The sequence below is a fragment of the Odocoileus virginianus genome, chromosome 34, assembly GCF_023699985.2.
Source record: "Odocoileus virginianus isolate 20LAN1187 ecotype Illinois chromosome 34, Ovbor_1.2, whole genome shotgun sequence".
Lineage (NCBI taxonomy): Eukaryota > Metazoa > Chordata > Mammalia > Artiodactyla > Cervidae > Odocoileus > Odocoileus virginianus.
In genome coordinates, this window is record NC_069707.1 from 7,525,799 (window position 1) to 7,549,292 (window position 23,494).

A 23,494-nucleotide genomic window follows, 5' to 3' on the forward strand; every position below is an offset into this window, starting at 1 on the left:
AATGTGATAGGAATCAACAAGAGTAGCTGAGATCAAACTCACGCTAAGACTTGAATGACAAAAGGAGCAACCCAGGGGAAGATGTGGTGGGAAGGATATTCCAGCAGACTAACGAGGCATTCCGAGGTCCTGAGGCAGGAATAAACTCAGCACAGGGATGGAAGGGAAGGAAGGGCCCTATGGCTGGACCGAGGTGGAGAGAACGAGCAGCAGATGAGATCCAGGAGATGGGGACACCTGGTCACACAGATTAAAGGAAGCAGTTTGGATTCTGAAATTGAAGAAAAAACAGGCTGCTCAAAGATCCACACTATGGATCTTTCCTTAAAATTTTAAGCTAGTGTTTTTATGTGCAGAGTATTAGTAGACTTTTCTATTAAATACAGTTAATTCAGGCAAATTGTGAATCTCTTACTCAGGGCCCCTAAGTTTTTCCAGGATAGCAGACACCAAATTTAAAAAGCACTGGCATCATTAAAGTGTTCCACAACATGAGAGGTGTGTGAAGGTATTTTAGAATGAGTGAACTGGTAGGAATCAACTCTAAAGAAATCCATGTGGTGACCGAAAACACTACGCTTTTCTTAAAACAGAAACCCACTGCCATTTCTGAGGTGACAGTTAAACAAGGCAGATGTAAACAGCCTGTGTGAGTGGAGCAGGAAAGAGAGAGAAGAGCGTGAAACGGGGAGGTGCTGTCCCAACGATCTGGCAACCAGAATTCCTAGAAAGACGCTGCCCGAGTCAATCTATTTCTTTTCTCTACTTGTATTTCATATTTGCTTTCTGTCAAGATTAATCAAAATGATAAGTGGTTATGGGAGGAAGGGGGGAGGGTGCTGTGAAAGTACTCTAGTGCTGGGTGTCTGCAAGGGTTTGATTTAACCACCAACACAAGGCAGAGACTCACAAACCTAAACTGCAGCTCTTGGGTGAAGAGTCCTCAGTCAGTGCTTGAAAGGGTCCGATTCCAACAGACACATGTCTGCTTTAAAACAGACACACACGCCTAACGCCTTGTATCGTTAGGAGCTCAGGAATGATTGTTTAGTTGAAATCATCAATCTGAAAACTCACGAAGCATATTCCAAAACCTACAGTGTCAACTGCTGTGCCCCTTAGTTAGATTAAATTATCATCCTTAATAAACACGTTTTAAAGATGATTTCACTAAATTTGAAAGTCAAATAAATATCCGATAGCACTTAAGAGAACTACGTGTTTGGCACTAGATAATTGTAGCCTCCTTGCCAAGATTGAAAAGCAAACTACCAGAATGGCCGAGGCCGAAATCATTCTTTAAATTTATGCTGAAGTTTTAAAGCACTATGATCGTATTTGAGAATGAGAGAATGGCTTCAGAAACAATAAAAGCACATAGACTAAATAAAATTTAATGATATGTTAGAGGAATAATAATATTTCATCCAAAAGTTTTCCACTAGAAAATTCTCTACATGAGGTGAACACATACAGCCAAAATGAGGAAACACAACAGTAAGATTTATTTAAGAGCCAAGCAACTGAGACCATTCAGCTGAGATTCCCAGAAAAGTCTATATTCTACACTAAGCTTTTTGGGCTTACATAAATAATGAGGGGGGAAAAAAAAACTAACAGGAAAAAATGAGTCCAACGTGTCAGACCAAAGAGAAAAATGAGCTGTAATATTAAAATTTTAAACTTTTAGCAGGGAACAAACCATGGAAGAAAATATCTCCAAGTTGGGTGGAAATGTAGTCTTTATTCAGACACACAGACACGAATGTTTGAAATATATTTGCTCTATAAGCATCAACTAGCCTACAGATAGTGTCCAGTGGGCATCTTCACGAAACTCCTGACTCTCCTATCAGGCCAAGACTTCTATGAGACACCGTGGTTCTAAAGCTGTCCCCCATCTCATCTGTGAGAAACAGGATGCCAGGAGATGGAGCAGGAGAACCCTAGGAAGTGCAAGGTCTTGGGGAACCAGCACCCAGAGGCCACGCCCACTTTGGGGTCTTAGAATCAGTTCCAATCCTGCGAGGAGACCCAGCCTAACCTCAGTCAGCAGCGCTCTTCTGGACACAAAACCACCTGGACAGAAACCCTGGCTTCGAAAACTAGCACACGCAAGCAAAATCCTTGCCACGCTACCTCCTTCTCCAGAGTAGTGTAAATATCATTAGCCAATGTCCCCCTCCCGCCCTTAGAAAACTCCCAAGTTCACTTCAAAGCAAACCTGGCAATTAAGACACAGAGGGCTGCATGCAATGCCCCCTGGACCGCATGGGCTGGCCCCTGCTGTCATCCTCAGCTCTGACACCAACCCTCCTGGCATTTCCCACCACCCACTGCTAGATCTGATGTGCCCTAGTATCCCCCACTGCCCTGTGACTCAGGAAAGGAGTGTCCTCCATTCCAGAATGACAGAGTGACAGATACAGGGACAGAATCAACATATGCTGGCAGGCTGGAAAGGAAACTGGCCAGTGGACTAAGTGTGTATCACAGCAAACCCTCACCCCCAGGCCCTGAAGTCTACACAGCAGGCTGCCCAAGCACCATACACGGTTCCTCAACTCTCTCGAATTCCTCCACTTTAGAGTCAGACTCCATGGCTCAGAGACATGAAACCCCCTGCCCAGCGTCACACAGCTATGAAATGACAACGCCAGGCACGAGCGCAGGTCCATCCCAGCCCCGAGGGCAAACGCTCACACTAAGATCAACTGCCTCATTTATTTGCAATTTTTTTTAACTTTTCAGAAGATATTTACTTTTAAGTAAATAACACTGAAGCTAGCAAAGCATTCCGGGAGACTTTAGGAGCTTCAGTCTTGTCACAATAGATGCCCCTGAAATGGCAGACCCCGAGTGTCAATTTCCGGAGTGAGTGAATGCACCTGAGCATGGCCCCTGGGGAGAAGCTGTTGGTGAAGACTTCTGTGATGATCCAGGCCGCCCCACGTCATGCTGATCAAAAAAAGACACTTTTCTCAGCTCGGCGTTAGTTGCTCAGTCGTGTCCAACTCTTTGCAACCCCATGGACTGTAGCCCGCCAGGGACCTCTGTCCATGGGATTCTACAGGCAGGAATCCTAGAGAAGGTGGCCTTTCCCTTCTCCAGGGGATCTTCCCAACCCAGGGATCGAACCTGGGTCTCCCGCATTGCAGGCAGATTCTTCACCATCTGAGCCGCCAGGGAAGCTCAAGTTGTTGCCTAATTTCAAACTGCTGCTGCTATTTACCTCCACCACGCACCGCCCCCGCCCCAGTCCAGGTCTGTTTTCTCTCTTGCATGGTCTGAACTGCCAAACCCCAGAGACACTGCCTTCCGCAGCCTCTCTTCCCTCACCCAACTGATTTCCATGGGAAGAACATCAATCCCCTCAGCCCCCTCTTTCCCACCAACTGCCCTGGCCTCACTCGAGCACCCAGACTGGTTGAGGATTCCACGAGGAAGGAACAGGTCTCCGCTGTTTTCCTCGCCTTAGGGTCACATCCTCCTTTACTATGACTCGTGAGCTCAGCAGAGAGCTGTCCTCCCAAAACCTCAGCCAAGAATCCCACGGTCAGTGTCGCCCGTAACTGGGAAACATCATGCAATCAAACCACCGAGCCAGCAGGGAGCGGAGCGAGAGGACCGCAGGAGTCACATATAAGGCAAATGACTTTAAGAGATCTCGGATCTCAAACTGAATTCTGTGGCTGAGATGGGCCCTGGGGGTGGACGATTCATCTCATCAGATAAACTGAGGACACAGGCCGTAGTCCCCGGTTCAAGAAAGCTTGAGACCATCTGCCCTTGACTGTGATCCCACGGCCTCTGCCGAAACCACCTTGAAGGACAGCAGTCAGTCCGTCTGTTCCGTGGCCTGGAGGTTCCATTTTAATCTCAGTTGGTTTACATTTCATAATATCCTGAGAAGTACTGGCACACAACCAACTAGAAGATCACCAGTTAGAAGAAAGCAGACGACCAGCAGACCGTCAACCAACCCGGAGATGGCAAGGTGTTCCTACCTTCCCAATACGATCTGAGAGCCACACTGAGAGCCCGACCTGGTCAGAACAGGGCCAAATCGGGGGCAGCAAGAAGGAAGCTGATCTAACTGGCCTTCACAACTGCCTGGAGATCAGAAAGGTTCCCAAAGAGAGACAGAGAGCCATCTCTACCCAACGTGGTGCCAACGTCCGTCCAAAAGAGAGAAATCAAAAGAAAAAGCCAGATGGCTACAACTGGACGACTCTTCTCAGCTAGTTGACACTTAATGGGACACCTCTCAAGCTTTCGTACACATCATCACTGAATACCTGCAAAACTGTAACACTCTGCAAATACAATGTGGGGTTCTTTCTAATTCTTAAAACAGCTAACATCCAAAATGAAGTCTAGGACTTCCCTGTTAGTGCTGTGGATAAGAATTCGCCTGCCAAGGCAGGGGACATGAGTTCGAACCCAGTCTGGGAAGATTCCACGTGCTGAGGAGCAGCAACTACTGAAGCCCCTGCCTCTCGAGCCCATGCTCCACAACAAGAGAAGCCCCCGCAATGAGAAGCCCGCACACAGCAAGGAAGAGCAGCCCCAGCTCACTGCAACTGGAGAAAAACCGTGCAAAGCAGCCAAGACCCAGCAGAGCCAAAAATAGGTTAAAAAAATTTTAAATAGATAAAACAAAGTACATAAAGTTTAATTACAAAATGTATGGAACGCCCAACACCTTAAAGAAAAAAAAACAAAACTAATCTCAGAAAACTGAGTCCCTTCCCCTCCAACACAAAGCAGCTCCATGAACCTTCATTCTGTCCATATTCTTTAGAGGTCTTGGTTCCCTCACTCCCACGAGTCCTGGGGCCATGGTAGTAATGGTCATGTGGTCATGAAACATTTGATGACTGGCCTACAATCATCAGTATATAAAGCAGATTAGAGGTACAATGGAACCAGCAGTAAAATTAACAAGCAGGTGTGAATCTATAATTTGGTTTCCTTTAATTAAAAAAAAAAAGTTGGTGGTATACAAGTAAATTCACATAACATGGTCACTGGCTAGAGAACTGTTTTTCCGAATCTAGAGTGAGCAGCCAATACCAAATCTGGGGGACGAGGGGAATGCAAAGTCTTTCCAACCTGAACAGCGGAAAAAAAAAAAGATTTCTCTGCTTCTGGCCTACGTCCAAGGGCTCTAACAAAACACTCAGGGAACATTTGGCTCACCACTGCCTCTTATCATTATCAGAGAGTTTCTCAGCTCATCCCTCCAGACCACCGACCCTCGAAAATCTGGAACAGTTTCCTAAAATAGCAAAGGGGGAGGATGGCGGGGCGAGGGGAGGGGTGGCAGCGGGAAAGGAAGGCAGAGTTTCCAAAATGCACATTTGCAGCAGAAATGTCAAGAGCATAATGTAACCCCTGTTGTCAATAACTCTGCTTCTAACACGACAAGAGAAGAATCTGATTTGGCACAAGGAATACGCACCCTGATCTGCAGGCGCAGGGGGACACATGAGTTAGGTACAGCATTGTGGCCAAAGCTTATATAGGAAGTACTTCACTTCCTATTCTAACAAACCCACAAAGCTGTGGATAAAGATACGAGGCCAGCAAAAAAAGGGAAAAAAAGGCAAGGAAATGCCAGACATCAATCTCTGGTTTTCCCCTGTAGTGACACTGGGTCTGGGAGCAGGAAGCCAGTGGTCTGGAGAGGGATCATGCTGGAGGAGAGACTCCGGTCAGCATGAGCGGCGGAGGCGCCGGGGGGTCGGCAGGCACGGCTCTAACGCCAGCACCCCGAGTGTCCGGGAGAGGTCCCAAGGATCCCAGGCGGACTGCAAGGTGCCAGGGGGACGGGGAAGGAGCCCACGCCCTTGGGCCTGAATCCCACCCCCGCCCCGCAACCAGCCTTGGGGGACACACTTAAGCAGTCGGGGCCCCACCTTCCAGTCACCAAGAGTCGTCCACCCCACAGCCATCACCAGGAAAACTGGGAAGGTGGAGCTGTTGAGGGACCGTCACCTAAGCTCTCATCTGGATCAACAGCAGGACTCAAAGACGGGTTATAAATTGAGTCTGCGCAAAGGGAGAGTTCGCCTGGTTAAGTCCTTCTGAAAGCGCTGTCACCTAACGACAGGACGGGGGTGGGAGCCTGGTTTGGGGGCCAGCTCCACGGAGCCGATGAAGCTCAAGACAGAGAGTGGGGGGGCTCAGGACACACACCCAGACACACGCACACCAGCCGCCTCCTGGGATCTCTCAGAGCAGGACGGGCACTCGGGCCCACCCAAGCCCGCACCACGCAGCCACCAGCGGCCACCAGAACAAAGGCCTGATGAATCGGAAACTGTGGAAAAGGACAGACACGCTCTTCCTCAAGGGGCTCCCAGGAACCCGGCAGCCAGGGCCCCCCGCACCCGAGATGTGCCTCTGGGAGCCGGCCCGTCCGCCCGCTTCCTCACTTGCTGCTTTTCGGCGCCCAGTGACTCTACAGCCCCAGGATGCAGGCCAGGGTTTCAACCCGAAACCCTGCTCTGTGAGGCCCCTTTTACAATCTGGGTGCTTTCTTACTTTGTTCCTCAAATGCAGAACGAAGGCTTGAATTACAGGCTGAACCGCCTCCTTAATCATCACATGGATGTCGGAATTCAACTGCCTTTAAGATCAACTAGGCCCACAGTGTAGAGATCCAACCTTAAGGCTCAGTCCCCTCAGAGGTCATCACCAACGTCCCCCAAACCCTCACGGACCCAGCACCCTGCCTTCAAAGCCCCTAGGACAAGAGGAAGTCTGCCTTCCTAACTTTATGTTTTTTTTTTTTTTTTTGGTTGTGCCAAGTTCATTGCTGTGCAGACTTTTCCCTAGTTGCAGCAAGCAGGGGTTCCTCTTCACTGCCCTGCGAAAGCCTCGCATTGCGGTGGGTTCTCCACTTGCAGAGCACAGGTTTCAGGGCGCTCAGGCTTTAGGAATTGCAGTTCCTGGGCTCCAGAGTACAGACTCAGTAGTGATGGGGGGACAGGCTTAGCTTCTCCTCGGCACGTGGGATCAGCCTGGATCAGGGTTCGAACCCATGTCCCCTGCCTTGGCAGGCAGATTCTTCACCACGGAGCCGCCAGGGAAGCCCCCCACCTTCCTACTTTCCAGGCAGTCAGCTCAGCTGGTTAGTTCGGATGGTGATGGGGCCACGACCAGGGGCGAGTTCTTCACAAAGGCCAGCGAGGCTGCCACAGGACAAGAGCCTCTGCTTTGAAGATGCTGGGGTCACATGACTCAGTAACCCTACCACCTACTGCTGGCAACAGGAAGCACAGGGCCACGTCAGTGTCAGCATCGCGTCACCTGAAAGAACTGCAGCTACACTGGCTCCCCACCCCCACTGCACACGTCCACGGGATGACCCCCAACACTGTCCCAACCTCCACCCACTCTCTCCAGGCGGCCCCTACTTCTCCACCCCCCGCCCACCCTGAGAACAGGAGCTCCGTCCTTTCAGTTCCGTCCCTCTCCCCCCACCCCGCCCCACCCCACATCCAGTGCTAGGCAGAGTCTGCCAGCTCCATCTTCAAACTCCCCAGGATTGGACCACTTTGCACCACGACCCCGGTCCAATCTGTTACAACCGCTTACCTGGTCCAGCAAAAATCTCAGCTTCCCCCTCGGGCCATCCCCACCCGAGGTCAACTCCTGGGCTCAAAATCCTCCCAGGCTCCCGCCTCCCTCAGAATAAAATCCAGAGTCATTCTTTGTTAACATTTTTTATTCAAATGCTGTTGATTTACAACATTGTGCTCCTTTCCGCTGCACAGCAAAGGGATTCAGTTGGACACACCTACACACTCTCTTCCAGAGTCACTCTTGATGGCCTATGGGACGTGGCCCCAGCCAGTCCTCTCCGGAAATTCCCCTCTCCCACCCTCTCTCTTGCTCTTGCTGCTCCATCCACAACGGCCCCGCTGCCACTTCCCAGCCGTGTCAGCTAGCATCCCGGCTGGAACACCTGATAACGTGATCCCCCTGCCTAGCACACCCTTTCCCCGGGGCAGATGCGCAGGTGACCCCTGCGCTTCCTAAAAAAATCAAAAGGTCCCCTTCCCCGCCTACAGACAGGCCTGGGGACAGAGCAGCCTCCATACAACAGCCCCGGCCTATACCCCCCTCCCCAGGCTTGCTCACTCACCCGGCCTCCACGGAAGGAGGGGCTCTCAAAAGCGGGGAGAGCGAGCCACGTGGGTTTCTCCCTTTGTCTGTGATGAGTGACACTTCTCCGGCAGACGGCAGGCAGAGGGGCCTCAGAGGACACAGAGGGGTGACTCAGCGGGGACACATCCTTGTCACTTCTAAGAAGCCACCCTTCAGCACTTCCATGCTCGTGGTTTGGGGTTTCTATTTGCAGACCGGGGTGCTGGGGAGTGGCTTTCAGTATAGAACAAGTGTTTTGAAGATGTCTAACTGGTTTTTGACTAGAGAGAGTCACAGATGGTGACAAATTAATGTTACACACAGTCAACGCCCAGCGGTCAGTTGGCTCCTAGACGAGCTCTCCACATGCGCGCCGCGTGTTTATTCCCGCACAGACATATGTGGGAAGACTTGCACTCAACCCCACAGACTGTAGACCACCAGGCTCCTCTGTCCAAGGGATTCTGCAGGCGGGAACGCTGGAGCAGGCTGCCATTCCCTTAAAGCACACAGGCTCTGATTTAAAAGACCTCCCTGGCCGTCCGCTGGCAAAGGCCAGGCTTCACTGTCTCCACGTTCCTTCATCTTTCCCTGGTCCCTCTGTACCCCAAAACAAAACTCAAATTGATAACTTTCATGACCTCAGATTTCTTACATCTCTGAGCCCCAAAATGAAGAGTGTGACACGTGCAAAATTCTACCCACCCCCTCACCCTGGGGGGACGCCAGCTTCCAGAGAGTCACAAAAGGATCTGAAAGCAACAACATAAAAATCCCACCCAAGGTCTCTGGCCCATCTGAAGGGCAAGCTTCATGGTCACAGAAACCAGAGGGGCTGGGATCTCCCCCCAACCCCACCCCAGCCATGGAGGATACACACAGGCCGGCCCCCCGCGCTGGTTACCACGAGGACAGAAATAGGCGTGACGCACCACTCCGGGCACCTCAAAACCCCGCCTGTGGCAGCTGGTTCTTAAATCGTGCGGCACCATGAAGCTGGCGAAGGGCTCTCACAACGCTTCCCACTGGCCTGCATTCTTGCGCCCAGTCCCCACCTACAGCAGACACCCTGGAATCCAAGACCCACCCCGCCTCCAGGGAGACCGGGACTGAGCCCCTCCAGAGCATGGAAGCCATGCAGAAGTCCTCGGGGGCTTCAGGACCTTCTACCAAAAAACGAAATCAGTAGGCTCTCTCCCCCCCGCTCCCCCGGGGTGGTGGACTAATGTGGCCACCACAGGAAGGAGGGCAGTACCAAGAAAACAGCAGGAGAGGGCCCGGGGCCACCTGACATATGGCACCTGGCACTGGCCCCAACCCCACACCTCCTATCAGCAAGCTCCTCCTTGTGTAAGCAAACTCGAGCTGGGCTTTCTGCTACTCGGGAGCTGGAGGAATCTTGAAGGATGGAGCCTCAGAACCGCAGAAGCCTGGATGCAAACTCGACCCTGAGAATCACACAGCCCCGTGGTTTTATAACTTTAAATGATGGAAACACTTCTTTCTCAAAAGAACTCTCCCACGGAGTGCCAATGTACAGGATGGAAGAAATGCACTCGTGTTGAAGCAAAAAAGCCCCTGGATACTAACAGAGAACCCGGGGGGGGCTGGAGAGGAACCAGCTAAAGATATCACTGACCTGAGCACAGAGCCCTGACTTGCAGAAAGAAAGCAATCGCCGCCACCACCGTTTATGACCGCTAAGGATGGCTAGGCTCTTAGACACACTCTGGTTCTCACACCACCCTAAAAACGTGATTAGCACCCTGACTTGACACAGAGGAAAATCAAAACCTCAGCAGGTCAGTTAACTGGCCTGAGGCTTTTTACAACTAGTAAAGGGGAGAAAGAGTCCACATTCGAAAGCAGGACAGTGACTTCCAAAACTCCACTCCCAGCCCTGCTGGGGAGGAAGCCGAGTCGCAGAGGAAAGGGGATTGGCCACCGCCAACTCAGAAACCCCTCTGTGTGGGCTCCAGCTGCAGGCAGAACACGCTGTCCTCTGCCAGCGGCCGTCAGCGAGGGTCCAGCAGCTGTCTCTGGGCAGGAACAGGGCTGGGAGTGATGTTTAGGAGGCCGGAAAAGCACCTAAGACCAGCCACAGGGACACGCCAGCCAGAGGAACGCCCTGCCCATCCCCCGGCCTCCCCCCAGCAACTTGCAGCCAAGCTTCAACAACTGCTCCCAGCTCCATCCTGCACGGCTGTGCAAAAAGAGGCCACGCGCGTCCCAGCGGAGGCTCAACGCAAAGAGCACAACCAGGAGGCACCAGCCGTCGCAAGGGCACCCAGACCGTAAAAACGAGATGACAAACGCCAACAAAGGAACTGGGCCCAAGGAAAGAGCAATTCACAGAGCGATCCGAGGAGAGCTTCACCTCTTCCAAGGGATGAGGGAAGTCGTGGCAACGATGCAGAGGCAGCTGTGAGAATACATCAACTCTGGACCCTGCTGGAATGTTTCTAAGAAACAGAAAAAGTTGAAGAGCTTACCAGCAACAGGAGAACAGCTAGGCTAGGAAACAGGACAGAAGACATTCTTCTGGAACCCTGCCCACAGTGGCCAACAGTTACAAAGTATAAACGACAAAGGGTATGCTGTGATAAAGAAAGGCTGCGCAGCACAACCAGGAAACTTTGACCCAAAGAGAGAACCTTATTTTTCCAAACACACAGAACACGCAACTCAACGAGGTTCTAAGCCACAATGTCACACTTTTACTGCCCACATGAGGGGAAAATTCCATCTACCTAGAGAGTGAAAGATTTTTAAAAACTGGTGGATCCAAGAAGTTCAAATAGTTAGCATTTTGAGGTACAAGAAGAAAATATTTAGAAGAGAAGGATGAAAAAATATATGTATCAAAACCCGTAAGTAGCATAGTACTCAGGACAAAGAAACACACAGCTTTAAATTCATAGTTTAGGCATGCAAGCTGATTTAAAAGATCTAAGCTTTCAATTTAAATTAGAAAAAAAAAAAAACAGGAGAAACAACAAAATCCGAGTGTACAGCACAGGAAACTACAGTCAGTATCTGTAATAAACCAAATGGAAAAGAAAATGAAAAAGAGTATGTATGTATAACTGAATCACTTTGTTGTGCAGCAGAAATTAACACAATATTGTAAATCAACTCTACTTCACTAAATTTTTTAAAGAAAATTTAAAAATGTTTTTAAGAAAAAAAATTTTTTAAGAAAAATGAGAAATTTTTTTAAGTTGACAAGAGAGCATAAATGAATAAAATAAAAAATTAATGGTGACAAAGATGGTAAAATAAATACTAGTTCTTTTGAAAAGACTAAAAAGACTAGAAAAATCTTTAGTAAACATAATTAAGGGAAACAATACATAAATACAATCGCCAGAATTTTAAAAATTTACCTACAGATTCGAAAGATATCTCCAAAAGCATGAGAGTAGATGCTACATATTTATATGTGAATACATAATTAAAATGACAATTTCCTAGGAAAATACAGATTATCAAAACTTGCTCAAGAAGTATAGAATCTGAGTAAATAGACAAAACTGAGACAGTAATCAAAACTCCTCTTCCACTACATTCCATCTCCACAAAGGCATGAGGCCCAGTTAGTCTTACTACTGAGTTCTACCAAAATTTAAGGAACAGAAATTGTCCATCCTATACAAAAACTATTCCGTATCATACAATATACTAAAAAGTAACTGGCTCTTCCCACAAAGCAAAACATTCTTGATACTAAACTCATCCAAGAAAAATATAGCAAAGAAAGTTTCGGCCTGAACTCACTTAAAAACACAGTTGCAAGCTTCCTACATAAAACATCAGGAAACGTATGCCTGGGTGCTCAGTCACATCAGACTCCTTGTCACCCCACAGACTGTAGCCCACCAGGTTCCACTGTCCATGGAACTTTCCAGGCAAGAATACCGAAGCGGCGTGCCGTTTCCTTCTCCAGGGGATCTTCCCAACCCAGGGATTGAACCCGCATTTCCTGCATTGGCAGACAGATTCTTTACCACTGAGCCACCGGGGAAGACGGGGTGCTCTTAACATCCCACAGTGCAAAGGACAGACCCCACAACAAATGTTTATCCAGGCTAAATGTCAGATGTGCTAAGGCTGAGAAACCTTGGTACAAAGATTTTGTAGACTACAAAAAGCCTGATTTAAAAAGAGAAAAAAAAAGATAAATTGAAGTTCATCAAAATTAAGAAATACCTATTTTTCAAAGGACACATTAAGGAAAAAAAAAAAAAGCAATCCAAAGACTGGGGAGAAAATACACACTATACAGACCTGAGGAAGGACCTGACTTCAAAAACATAAAGAACTCTTAAAACACAAAAAGATGACCCCCAAAAAGTGTGTTCAGGGATGAGGGGCAAGAGGTTTTTTTGAGAATCACACACACACAAAAAAGATATTCAAACGGTCAATAAGCACATGAAAGACGTTCAACCTCATGAGGCATCCAAATAAGTCCAAAAAAAAGAAGTTCAACTTCATGAGGCAACAAGGGTGTGAAAATTAAAATCACACTGAGATACCACTACAAACCCACTCGGATGGCTAAAATTAAAAAGACTGATAGGATCAAGTGCTGACAAGGATATAGAAACACCGGAACTATCACACTGATGACGGAGATGCAACATGGACAACCACTTCAGAAGTCAGTTTGCAGCTCCCATAAAATCAACCCTCACTCCCCAGCCACTGAACAATCTCACTCCTGGGTATCTTTCCAAAAATAGAGCCTATGTCCACACAAAATCTTGTACATGAATATTTACAACAGCTTTGTTCATAACAGCCCAAAAAACTAGTAACATCTAGATTAGTCTTGGGTCCAAAAAAAAAAAAAAATTCAAAACTTAGATTACACATTACTTAAAATTAACAAAAGAAATTCAAAAGTTTAATAAAATAAAATTAGCAAACGGGGAGCAGGGGTGGCCACCAGTTCTCTGGATCCACTGCTGTCCAGTTGGTGGCGTCTCCAGCTCTAACCCCTCCCAGTTTTCCCCTCTACTTAAGAAACATCGATGGATCACTTGGAGAATAAACGAGTCCTTTGTCACCTTGCCAGGATTAAAGGTGAGGAGACACCATTAACAAGAATTCAGGCCTCTGTCCCTCACTGGTCATGAGTCAACTATGAGGAAAATACAAAGGACTGACAGGTATATCCGATCTCAGCTACCTCCATCTCCATGACCAGTGGGGTGATGGCCCAAGAGGGCTCATGGCTGGGGCAATAAAAAAAGGAAAAAAAAAAATGGAGAAAAAGAACAGTATCTGCAAAGTAATGAGCTACCTTCTACCATCAGTCCCAGTTCTGCGACCGTCATGAATTCTCTTTTTCCAGCACAGCAGTTATACATGCCAAGATCAAAATAAAGATGAGACATCTAAATGATTTCATTCAACCCCATCTTTTAAAACTCCCTCTGTGAAACACTGATAAAAGATATAAAGCCCAATCAGGAGTTCATTCCCTGGGACTCTTGTCGGGATGATGGCCTAAGAATTAAAGCATGTGTCTACCCACAGTTATCTTGGGCTACACACACACTTATTGTTGCAAGAAACATATACACACAAATGGACGTGATCCAGGTTCAACATGTGGCCCAAATTAGGCATATAAGCACTGTTCCTTCGGAAAAATCGCAGGGAAAAAAATGTCTCCTTAGAGACATCAACTAAACCAACCTCAACTCCCAGCTGGCTTCATTACTCTCTTGTCCTCAATATAATAAATAAAAAAAGAGTTGCCGCGTTTATACAGAAACAATTGGGGGAAAGCTTGTTCTAAATACACTTTAAGGTACTTAACTACTTAAATCAAGACAGCCCAAAGCATTATTTTATAACTCGTATAAACTGTTAAGCCTTCACTCATTAAGAATGTTGTTAACACCAAAATAAAGGGTGGAAAGTCACCCATCACCGCGCGTGTGTAGAATGGCCTTTCACAGAGTGTATCTCGTATGGCAGAGGGTGAAGCTGTGGACAAGCGGAGGGCCTTCTGGTCTCTTCGGGTGGCTCCGCACAGCCTCTGGCCTCTGCCCCCGACCTCTTGGCCCTGCAGACCCTGGCCCCCGGCCTCTGCACAGCCCACACAGCTCAGCACTCCACGCCCCAGCCCCGTCGTGCCTGCCAGACCCACCGGCGGCTACGGCCATCTCTGGAATCCAGTGCTTTCTTTGTCCCACACACCACCTCCCAAGAAACAGCCAAGGGATTAAAACCCCTGACTTCTTCCACAGCACAGGACTCACTGGGTGCATCCATCCTCACCAAGCTTCAGGAACGCACGACTCAGGCTGTCCGAAAGGACACGTGCTCAAAGTGCTGGGAGAGCCGATACGCTCTGGGCCGCTGGCCGTCGTCATCGCTGCTTTGCAGCGCCCAGCTGAGGATGCTAGAGCCGCTGCGGGCATGGTCCCTCTCTGCTGCCCGCATCCCTTCTGATCACGAGCGCCCAGCACACTCACCCCAGGAGGGGCCCAGGCCACACGGCAGGCCTGCAGGCCTCCCTGAGATGGGCCCCAAATTCCCTCCTGTTGGTTCTAAGGGGCCACAGGCGAAAGGTACCCCCCCGGGGTCTAGAGAGCTGGATTTGGGAGAAGAGGCCGCTGCCCCAGAAATCAAACCCCCTTTCCAGTGACCGTGAGACCTGCCTGCCAGGGTTCTTGCGGTCGCCGGAAGGTATCTGGGTGCCCCAAACCTGCGAGAGGGGAGCTGGGGACTGCACCAGGCACCAAACCACCAGAAACCGGAAGAGTCTTCCATGGAAAAACATGTTCCTCGTTACCAGCAACCAACTCGCGGACGTTTGGAATGTGACCCCGTGTCCGTGGGGACCGCTGCCACCAACCAGCAGCGCAAACACCAAGAGCAGACATCTGCTCTTCACACTCACCGCGAGGCCTGGGCAGCTGTTTACGGATGGACGCCCAGGGCTGGCAGAAAAGGCCACCGTAAACAGCCTGCTTCAGGGCTACTAGGTAGAATTTTTCAAAATGGACTTCAAGACAAGATCGGCCCACATTCCCATTCAAACAGGCACTACAGTGAAGGAACTTTTAGGCAGTCTGACTTTATTCAAGAAAACAGATTTTTTTTAAAAAACCCCTTTCCCTGGCCGGGGGGGGGGGGCAGAGGGGGAATGTCTTCAGTATTTAAGCCTAGGTATGCATTTGAAACGGGAACAAACAAAACGAATTCCAAATTTCAGGGAGTGGGTCTGAAGTAGAGACTGTTAAACGCAGCTCTGGAGAAGCCTGAATGTGAAACCAGAGCAGTAACGGGAAAGAAACGTGCCGACGCCCAGCTGCGACCTGGCTGGCGCTGCAGTCCTCAGAAGCCTGGCAGGAAGGACCTGTCCTAAGACCACAGAAGCTACATGCTAAAAAAATGCAAGTCCCCTCAGGACACTGCCAAGCACTTGCTAAGTTAGGCCCACGTGTGACCGTGAGGAGAGGTATTTCAAGATACAACGGCCATTTCCTACTGGACCAAGAGGCCAAGTTCCATCTGGAGATGAGTTTGTGAACCACGGTCCAGGCGCTGGGATGACTATCCTAAAGAAAAAGTGAGAGTCCCTTGCAGAAGTGCCAGAGTAGGAGTCTGCCCTTGAAGCCAACTTTAAGAAATCAATTCCAATCTGCCAGCAACCAAGACTTCAACATCGCTGGGCCAAGCTGAGCTCATTTCTCATGGATGCGTATGGTTACAGCAGCCATTACCCCCAAAACGTCTTCCTTTAAAGATTGGTCACAGCTTGGGTCAGCGACTGTGGCTTTTCACTGTAACGGGGGCTTCTATGTGTAACTATGTATCTTAGAGCAGTTAACTAGCCTACAAACTAATGTGCAGTTAACTATCCCTCCGGCCCCCCAATACCTTTCAAAAAAAGGACAAAGAATATGGGCCTTTCTGCTTCCATTGTGCGTTCAGCCTCACTCTCCTCAGAGTAATAATTTCTGCAAGTTCTCAATTCGGGGGTAATAAGACCATCTCTAATGCAAAGGAAGACTAAGAACCTCATACACCTTACCACAAACTCAAAATTCAGCTCCAAGTGGGCTAAACTTCGCTTCATTCTGAGAGGTAACTTGCTAGCGCCAGGGATAACTGCTGACTTGTTTGTCCACGACTCTTTCAGAACTTTTCACCCCTCTTCCACCAAGGTTTAAAAAATTAAATAAAAGCTGTATTTTCCATCATCCTAAACAGTCCAGAGAAGGTTGGTTAGAAAAATACATGGAATCGGCAGTTCCCCAACCCCGGGACTCCCCGCCATGGCAGGACACTTAACAGTCCTCACTGGGACCACGATTATACAATCATGGTTCCCAAAGCAAAAGACTCCACTAGAATAATCCACCCGGAGACAATGACATCATGTGAACAACGAGACAGGAAGTTCAGCTCGCAGAAGTGAAGGATGAAGTCTCGAAAGCCAATACTGGATGACCATCCTCCATTCCCCCGATTTAAAAAAAAGTCAAGTTCTGCAGAAAAAGCTACTTTAAAAATGGAAAACCCACATGGAGGAAATCAATCATCAAATGATACCAACCCACCCACCCCCCAACTCCATGGCCGTTCCTGTGGGTGAGTCTGCCCACCTTAAGGGGAGCCTCTGAAGCCCCGCTGGTGGAACTTTGGGGGAAACGTGGAGTGGGAACAAAGCGAAGCCAGGGGTTCCTGCGTCCTCCCAACTTTTTCAAAGGCGCACCGCTGGGCATGAGGGGGCCGGCAGGGTGTCACCCGGCCGCCCGCACGCACACGAAGCCGCCCTGGACTTGGTGACAGCCACAGGTGGCCGGACGGCGGACCCCGGGCCAGCGCGGGCCGAGCGCCCCCCACCCCCTGCCCGTGGGCACCGATCCCCCCTGGGTCTCATCCTTCGCCCGCACGGCGGCAACTTTCCGTCGGAGACGGGCGGACCCAAGGAGACGTCTAGGGGACCCCGGCCCCTCCCGGGGGCGACCCTGCACCCCCTTCCCTCCCGCCGCGCGCTGGGGCGCCGCGACCGAAGCCGGTGCCCCGGCGAGCCACCCACCTGCACAGCTCGGGGAACTCGGCGCCCTGGGTGCCCGCGGCCCCGGGGACCCAGCCCGGCGGCAGCAGCAGCAGCAGCAGCAGCAGCTGCAGCAGGAGCGGGCACCGCGGCGGGCGCCCGGCGGGCGCGGGCCCCAGGTGCGAGCTCCAGCCGGCGGCCGCCTCCATCGCGCCGGGCCCGGGCTGTGCGTCCGGAACCCGGCGAGCGGCGAGCGGCGGACGGGGGCGGCGTCCGGGACACGGGTGTGCAGCCAGGGCGGCAGGCGGAGACGGACAGGAGCGCGAGGAGCTGGGGACTAGCCGGGGGAGCGCGAGGGGCGCGCGGCTCTTCTGGGCTCGGCGGCGGCCCCGGGGCCTGTCACGTGACCCCGGCCAGTCCCGCCCCCGCCCCGCCCCGCTCACGTGACAGCCTTGTTCAGGTGATTCCCCGCCCGCCCGGCTCCGCCCAGGCCCGGTCACGTGAGCGCGGCCCCGCGCTCGGCCGGAAGCGGCGCGGCGCGCGCGCGCGCGCGCAGGTGTGAGAACCCCAGGCCTGCAGTGCCCGCCGCTACCCCGCGGGACCGCATCCTCCGCGTCTCCCCCGGGGGCGCTCTCGGGGGATGGAGGTGCTGCCCAACGTGGACTCCCAGCTTCCCACCCTCGACCGACAGGGAGGGGAAAATGAGGTTTAGACTTAAGTGCTGTAAAGGCCGCCGCGCAGCCCTGTTGCCATACATTCGATCCCTTAATGAATGGGAACCCACGTTTCTTGCCCTACGGGGGGCCGACCGCTGAGTCCTGCACCGCTGTGTTCCCACCGTTACAACCCAGCAGAGCCTCTCACAAACCTTCTGTGGCAATGTGATTTCCCAAGCGTGGGCTTCCTACAATAAGGAAGGCAGCCCAGATACAGGAACTTGAAACATAAAGGAGGTAAAAGGGTGACTGTCGAGCGAGTGCCGCTCAGCAAAGCTTTTTAATCGCTCTATTCATGTATTTTGTTAAGCCTATAACTGTGTGAATGGCTGAGCTAGGCACAGTGAGAATAAGAAGGTGAATCTGAAAAGTCATAAACTCAAGTTTACCTGATACAGAATAATCTGATTATTGTATAGAATAACCACGATGGTAACGGTTCATCTTTTTTTTTTTTTTTAATATTTATTTATTTTGCTGGGCCATGTCTTCGTTGCCTCATGGAGGAGCTAGTTACCTTATCTGGGATGGAACCAAGGTGCCCTGTATTGGAGGTATGCAGTCTTAGACACTGGACCACCAGGGAAGTCCCCTGTCAATCGTTTTTTAATGCTTACTCCATATAAGACACTGTTCTAGCAATAAACATACATGAATCCAGGAACCTTGTTCTAAATGAGGAACAGAGGCACGGAGATGTTAAGTAACTTAGGCAAAGCCACTTTGATGCAGCAAAGCAGAAACTCAAACACATACAGTAATAGCTAACGTTTATTGAGTAAGTTAATTATGTGCCAAGTAAAGTTGTGGTGTTTTGATTTAGCTCATTTAATCTTAACACAATCCTGTAAGAGAGAGATCTTCATAGCACCCATTTTATAGAAAAGGAAGCTGAGACACAGACAGATTAAAAAGCTTGCAGGTCACATGACTACCAAGTGGAGACGCCAGAGTTTAAGCCCAAGCTAGACAGTCCTAGAGCCTGCAGCTTAGCCATGATGGTATATTGCCAAAGAGGAATATGGCCCAAGAAAGGAAAGTTGTGGTCCTAAGAGGGTGCTCAAATGTCCCACTGAGGGCATCCTAAAAGGGTTCGTATTTTGCACAACAACCATGTTAAAATTGCTACAGCCAAAGATCTTCAGTGGAAACTGAAACCATAAGGTGAAAAATAATTGCAAGCTAGAAAATTCACTTTGTCTAAAAGGATGTTTCTCTACTAAAGAAAAATATATCTTTACAATGGAAAGATCTAGTGGAACCATCTTGATCAAGTGATTAAAATTCGTGGCACCAATATTTGGAAAAAATAGTATTTTCTGCTTCCTAAAATGACACAGTTTCTTCCTAAATTGAAAAAAGTAGGGAAAACCGCTAGGCCATTCAGTTATGACCTAAATCCAATCCCTTAGGATTATACAGTGGAAGTGACAAATAGATTCAAGGGATTAGATCTGATAGAGTGCCTTAAGAACTATGGATGGAGGTTTGTGACATTGTACAGGAGGCAGGAATCAAGACCATCCCCAAGAAAAAGAAATGCAAAAAGGCAAAATGGTTGTCTGAGGAGGCCTTACAAATAGCTGTGAAAAGAAGAGAAGCAAAAAACAAAGGAGAAAAGGAAACATACACTCATTGAATGCAGAGTTCCAAAGAACAGCAAGGAAATATAAGAAAGCCTTCCTCAGTGATCAGTGCAAAGAAATAGAGGAAAACAATAGAATGGGAAAGACTAAAGATCTCTTCAAGAAAATTAGAGATACCAAGGGAACATTTCATGCAAAGATGGGCACAATAAAGGACAGAAATGGTATGGACCTAAGAGAAGCGGAAGATATTAGGAAGAGGTGGCAAGAATACACAGAAGGACTATACAAAAAGATCTTCACGACCCAGGTAATCACAATGGTGTGATCACTCAGCTAGAGCCAGACACCCTGAAATGTGAAGTCAAGTGGGCCTTAGGAAGCATCACTATGAATAAAGCTAGTGGAGGTGATGGAATTCCAGTTAAGCTATTTCAAATCCTAAAAGATGATGCTGTGAAAGTGCTGCACTCAATATGTCAGAAAATTTGGAAAACTCAAAAGTGGCCACAGGACTGGAAAAGATCAGTTTTCATTCCAATTCCAAAGAAAGGCAATGCTAAAGAATGCTCAAACTACTGCTCAATTGCACTCATCTCAGATGCTAATAAAGTAATGCTCAAAATTCTCCAAGCCAGGCTTCAGCAATACGTGAACCGTGAACTTCCAGATGTTCAAGCTGGATTTAGAAAAGCCAGAGGAACTAGAGATCAAATTTTCAACATCTGTTGCATCATCAAAAAAATAAGAGAGTTCCAGAAAAACATCTATTTCTGCTTTATTGACTATGCCAAAGCCTTTGACTATGTGGATCACAGCAAACTGTGGGTGGAAAATTCTGAAAGAGATGGGAATACCAGACCACCTGACCTGCCTCTTGAGAAATCTGTATGCAGGTTGGGAAGCAACAGTTAGAACTGTACATGGAACAACAGACTGGTTCCAGTAGGGAAAGGAGTAGGTCAAGGCAGTATATTGTCACCCTGCTTATTTAACTTATATGCAGAGTACATCATGAGAAACACTGGGCTGGATGAAGTACAAGCTGGAATCAAGATTGCCAGGAGAAATATCAATAACCTCAGATATGCAGATGACACCACCCTTATGGCAGAAATCAAAGAACTAAAGAGCCTCTTAATGAAAGTGAAAGAGGAGAGTGAAAAAGTTGGCTTAACACGAAACATTCAGAAAACTAAGATCATGGCACCTGGTCCCATCACTTCATGGGAAATAGATGGGGAACAGCAGAAACAGACGATTATTTTGGGGGGCTCCAAAATCAGTGCAGATAGTGACTGCAGCCATGAAATTAAAAGACGCTTGCTCTTTGGAAGAAAAGTTATGACCAACCTAGACAGCTTATTAAAAGGTAGAGACATTACTATGCCAACAAAGGTCTGTCTGGTCAAAGCTATGGTTTTTCCAGTAGTCATGTGGGGATGTGAGAGCTGAAACTATAAAGAAAGTTGAGCACCAAAGAATTGATGCTTTTGAACTGTGGTGTTGGAGAAGACTCTTAAGAGTCCCTTGGACTGAAAGGAGATCCAACAAGTCAATCCTAAAGGAAATCAGTCCTGAATATTCATTGGAAGGACTGATGCTGAAGCTGAAACTCCAGTACTTTGGCCACCTGATGCGAAGAACTGACTCACTGGAAAAGACCCTGATGCTGGGAAAGATTAAAGGCAGGAGGAGAAGGGGATGAGAGAGGATGAGATGGTTGGATGGCATCAGCGACTCAATGGACATGAGTTTGAGTAGACTCTGGGAGTTGGTGAGGGATAGGTAGGCCTGGAGTGCTGCAGTTCATGGGGTTGCAAAGAGTCAGACATGACTGAGCAACTGAACTGAACTGAAAATGATGCAGACCATTCAATGTCACAGTAATCCAAGTTTATACTCCAATCACTGATGCCAAAGAAGCTGAAGTTGAACAGTTTTATGAAGACCTACAAGACCTTCTAGAACTAACACCAAAAAAAAAGACGTCCTTTTCATCGTAGGGGATTAGAATGCAAAAGTTGGAAGTCAAGAGATACCTGAAGTAACAAGCAAGTTTGGCCTTGGAGTACAAAATGTAGCAGAGCCAACTCATTGGAAAATACCCTGATGCTGGGAAAGCTTGAGGGCAGGAGGAGAAGGGGACAACAGAGGGTGAGATGATTGGATGGCATCATTGACTCAATGAACCTGACTTTGAGCAAACTGCAGGAGATAGTAGAGGTCAGGGAAGCCTGACATGCTGCAGTTCATGGGGTTGCAGAGTCAGACACAACTTAGCAACTGAACAACAACAAAATGATGCAATGAAAAATATTGCTGATGGATAATATTTGAAAGATAATATAATGGTGACTCAGATGCAGATGTAGAATGAACATGTGTCAAAGATAATACTGAACTCTTTAATGTGAGAACCAGTAACCTGTTCCAGCGGGTTCAAAAGAGAATCCAAAGACAACCCAACACATACACATGCAGTCAGGAATGCTGAAGTTATGTTGCCTAAAAGATGGAAGATTAGTTAAGACCCACAGGTTAAATGGATGTCAAAGGAACAAAATTTGCAGTTCTAAAGATAAGAACCCTAGACATTACCTTTACTATCCCACAATTTAGAGAACTGTAAAACAGCTCAAAGATAATGAAAGCTGTAAAACCCTGTAGAATCAGATAACCCACAAAGTTGCATGAGACAGCATCTAGCTTTCCACTCAAGTTACCCAATAATTTTTTTAGTCCATTTCAAAGTCTTTCACAATTTCCTCCTATAGTGTACAGTATCACTTATGTGGTATTCTTGCCAAGATGTTTAACCTAAGTCAAAAATAAAACGATCAAATCCAGACTGTGAAACATTCTACAGAAAAACTGAACAAGACAATTCAAAAATGTCAGTGCTCTGAAAGACCTCCTCTGCTTCCCCCCCACCCCCGCCTCCAAAAAGGCAAGAGTAAACAGCAGACTGAGATATCAGGCAGCTGTTTTGTAAATAAAGTTTTACTGGAATGTAGCAGCATTCACTTATGTATTGTCGATGGCTGCTTTTGCCTACAGTGGCAGAATTGTGTGGTTGCCGTAGAGCCTAAAGTATTTTACCCTCTGTCCCCTACAGCCAAAGTTTGCCAACCCTGTTTCTAGATCAGCAGTTCTCAAAATTGTGTGTTTGGACCAGCAACTTTGGCATCACTTGGCAGCTTTTTAGAAATGCCAATTTGTGGGCCTCCCTCTGACCCACTGACTCAAAATCTTTGGAGATGGGCTCCAGAAAATTCGATCCCTAGCTTTCCAGGAGATTCACATACACATGATGTTCTGAGAACTACTGTTGCAGAGGGGTGAGCAAGAGAACAGTCATGTCCCAGGTGTCCGGTGAGTTCCTGGGTTGGGCCGACAAGTGAAAGTCGTTGGCTCTGTGCAGGAAGGAACTCAAGAGGAGGCTATGGTAAGGTGTGCAGGCGTGCCTGCTAAGTCACTTCAGTTGTGTCCAACTCTTTGCGACCCCATGGACTGTAGCCCACCAGGCTTCTCTGTCCATCGGGATTCTCCAGGCAAGAATACTAGAGTGGGTTGCCATGCCCTCCTCCAGGGGATCTTCCCAACCCAGGGATCGAACCTGCAACTCTTATGCCTCCTGCATTTGGAGGCAGGTTCTTTACCACTAGCACCACCTGGGAAGCCCATAGTAAGGTGAAATATAGTTTATTTAGAGAGATACAGATTCTATAGACAGAATGAAGTCCATCTCAGAAGGCAAGAGAGGACTGAGATGTGGAGGTGGTTAGTTTTTATGGGCTGGATAATTTCATAAGCTAATGAGTAGGAGGATTATTCCAGTTATTTGGTGGAAGGGGTAGGGATTTCCAGGAATTGGGCCACATCCTACTTTTTGGCCTGTTATGGTCAAGCATGCGAACTGTGATGGCACCTGTGGGTGTGTTCTTCAGCTAATGTATTACAATGAGTGCATAATGAGGCCCAAGGTCTACTAAAAAACAGATCTTTGG

At 48.5% G+C, this 23,494-nt stretch overlaps 1 protein-coding gene across 2 annotated transcripts in view; it reads right to left on the minus strand.

Moving 5' to 3' along the window:
- IGF2R (insulin like growth factor 2 receptor) overlaps positions 1–23,494 on the minus strand; it is a 192,630-nt gene that overhangs the window by 84,591 nt on the left and 84,545 nt on the right. The window contains exon 1 of one of the 2 annotated variants that reach the window (XM_020876534.2): positions 17,225–17,592. The exons of the other annotated variant lie outside the window; for it this stretch is intronic. Coding sequence (XP_020732193.2) covers positions 17,225–17,391 — 167 coding nt within the window. The 5' untranslated portion in view covers positions 17,392–17,592. Of the gene's footprint in view, positions 1–17,224; positions 17,593–23,494 lie in introns of those variants that run through there. 2 annotated transcript variants of the gene reach the window in all.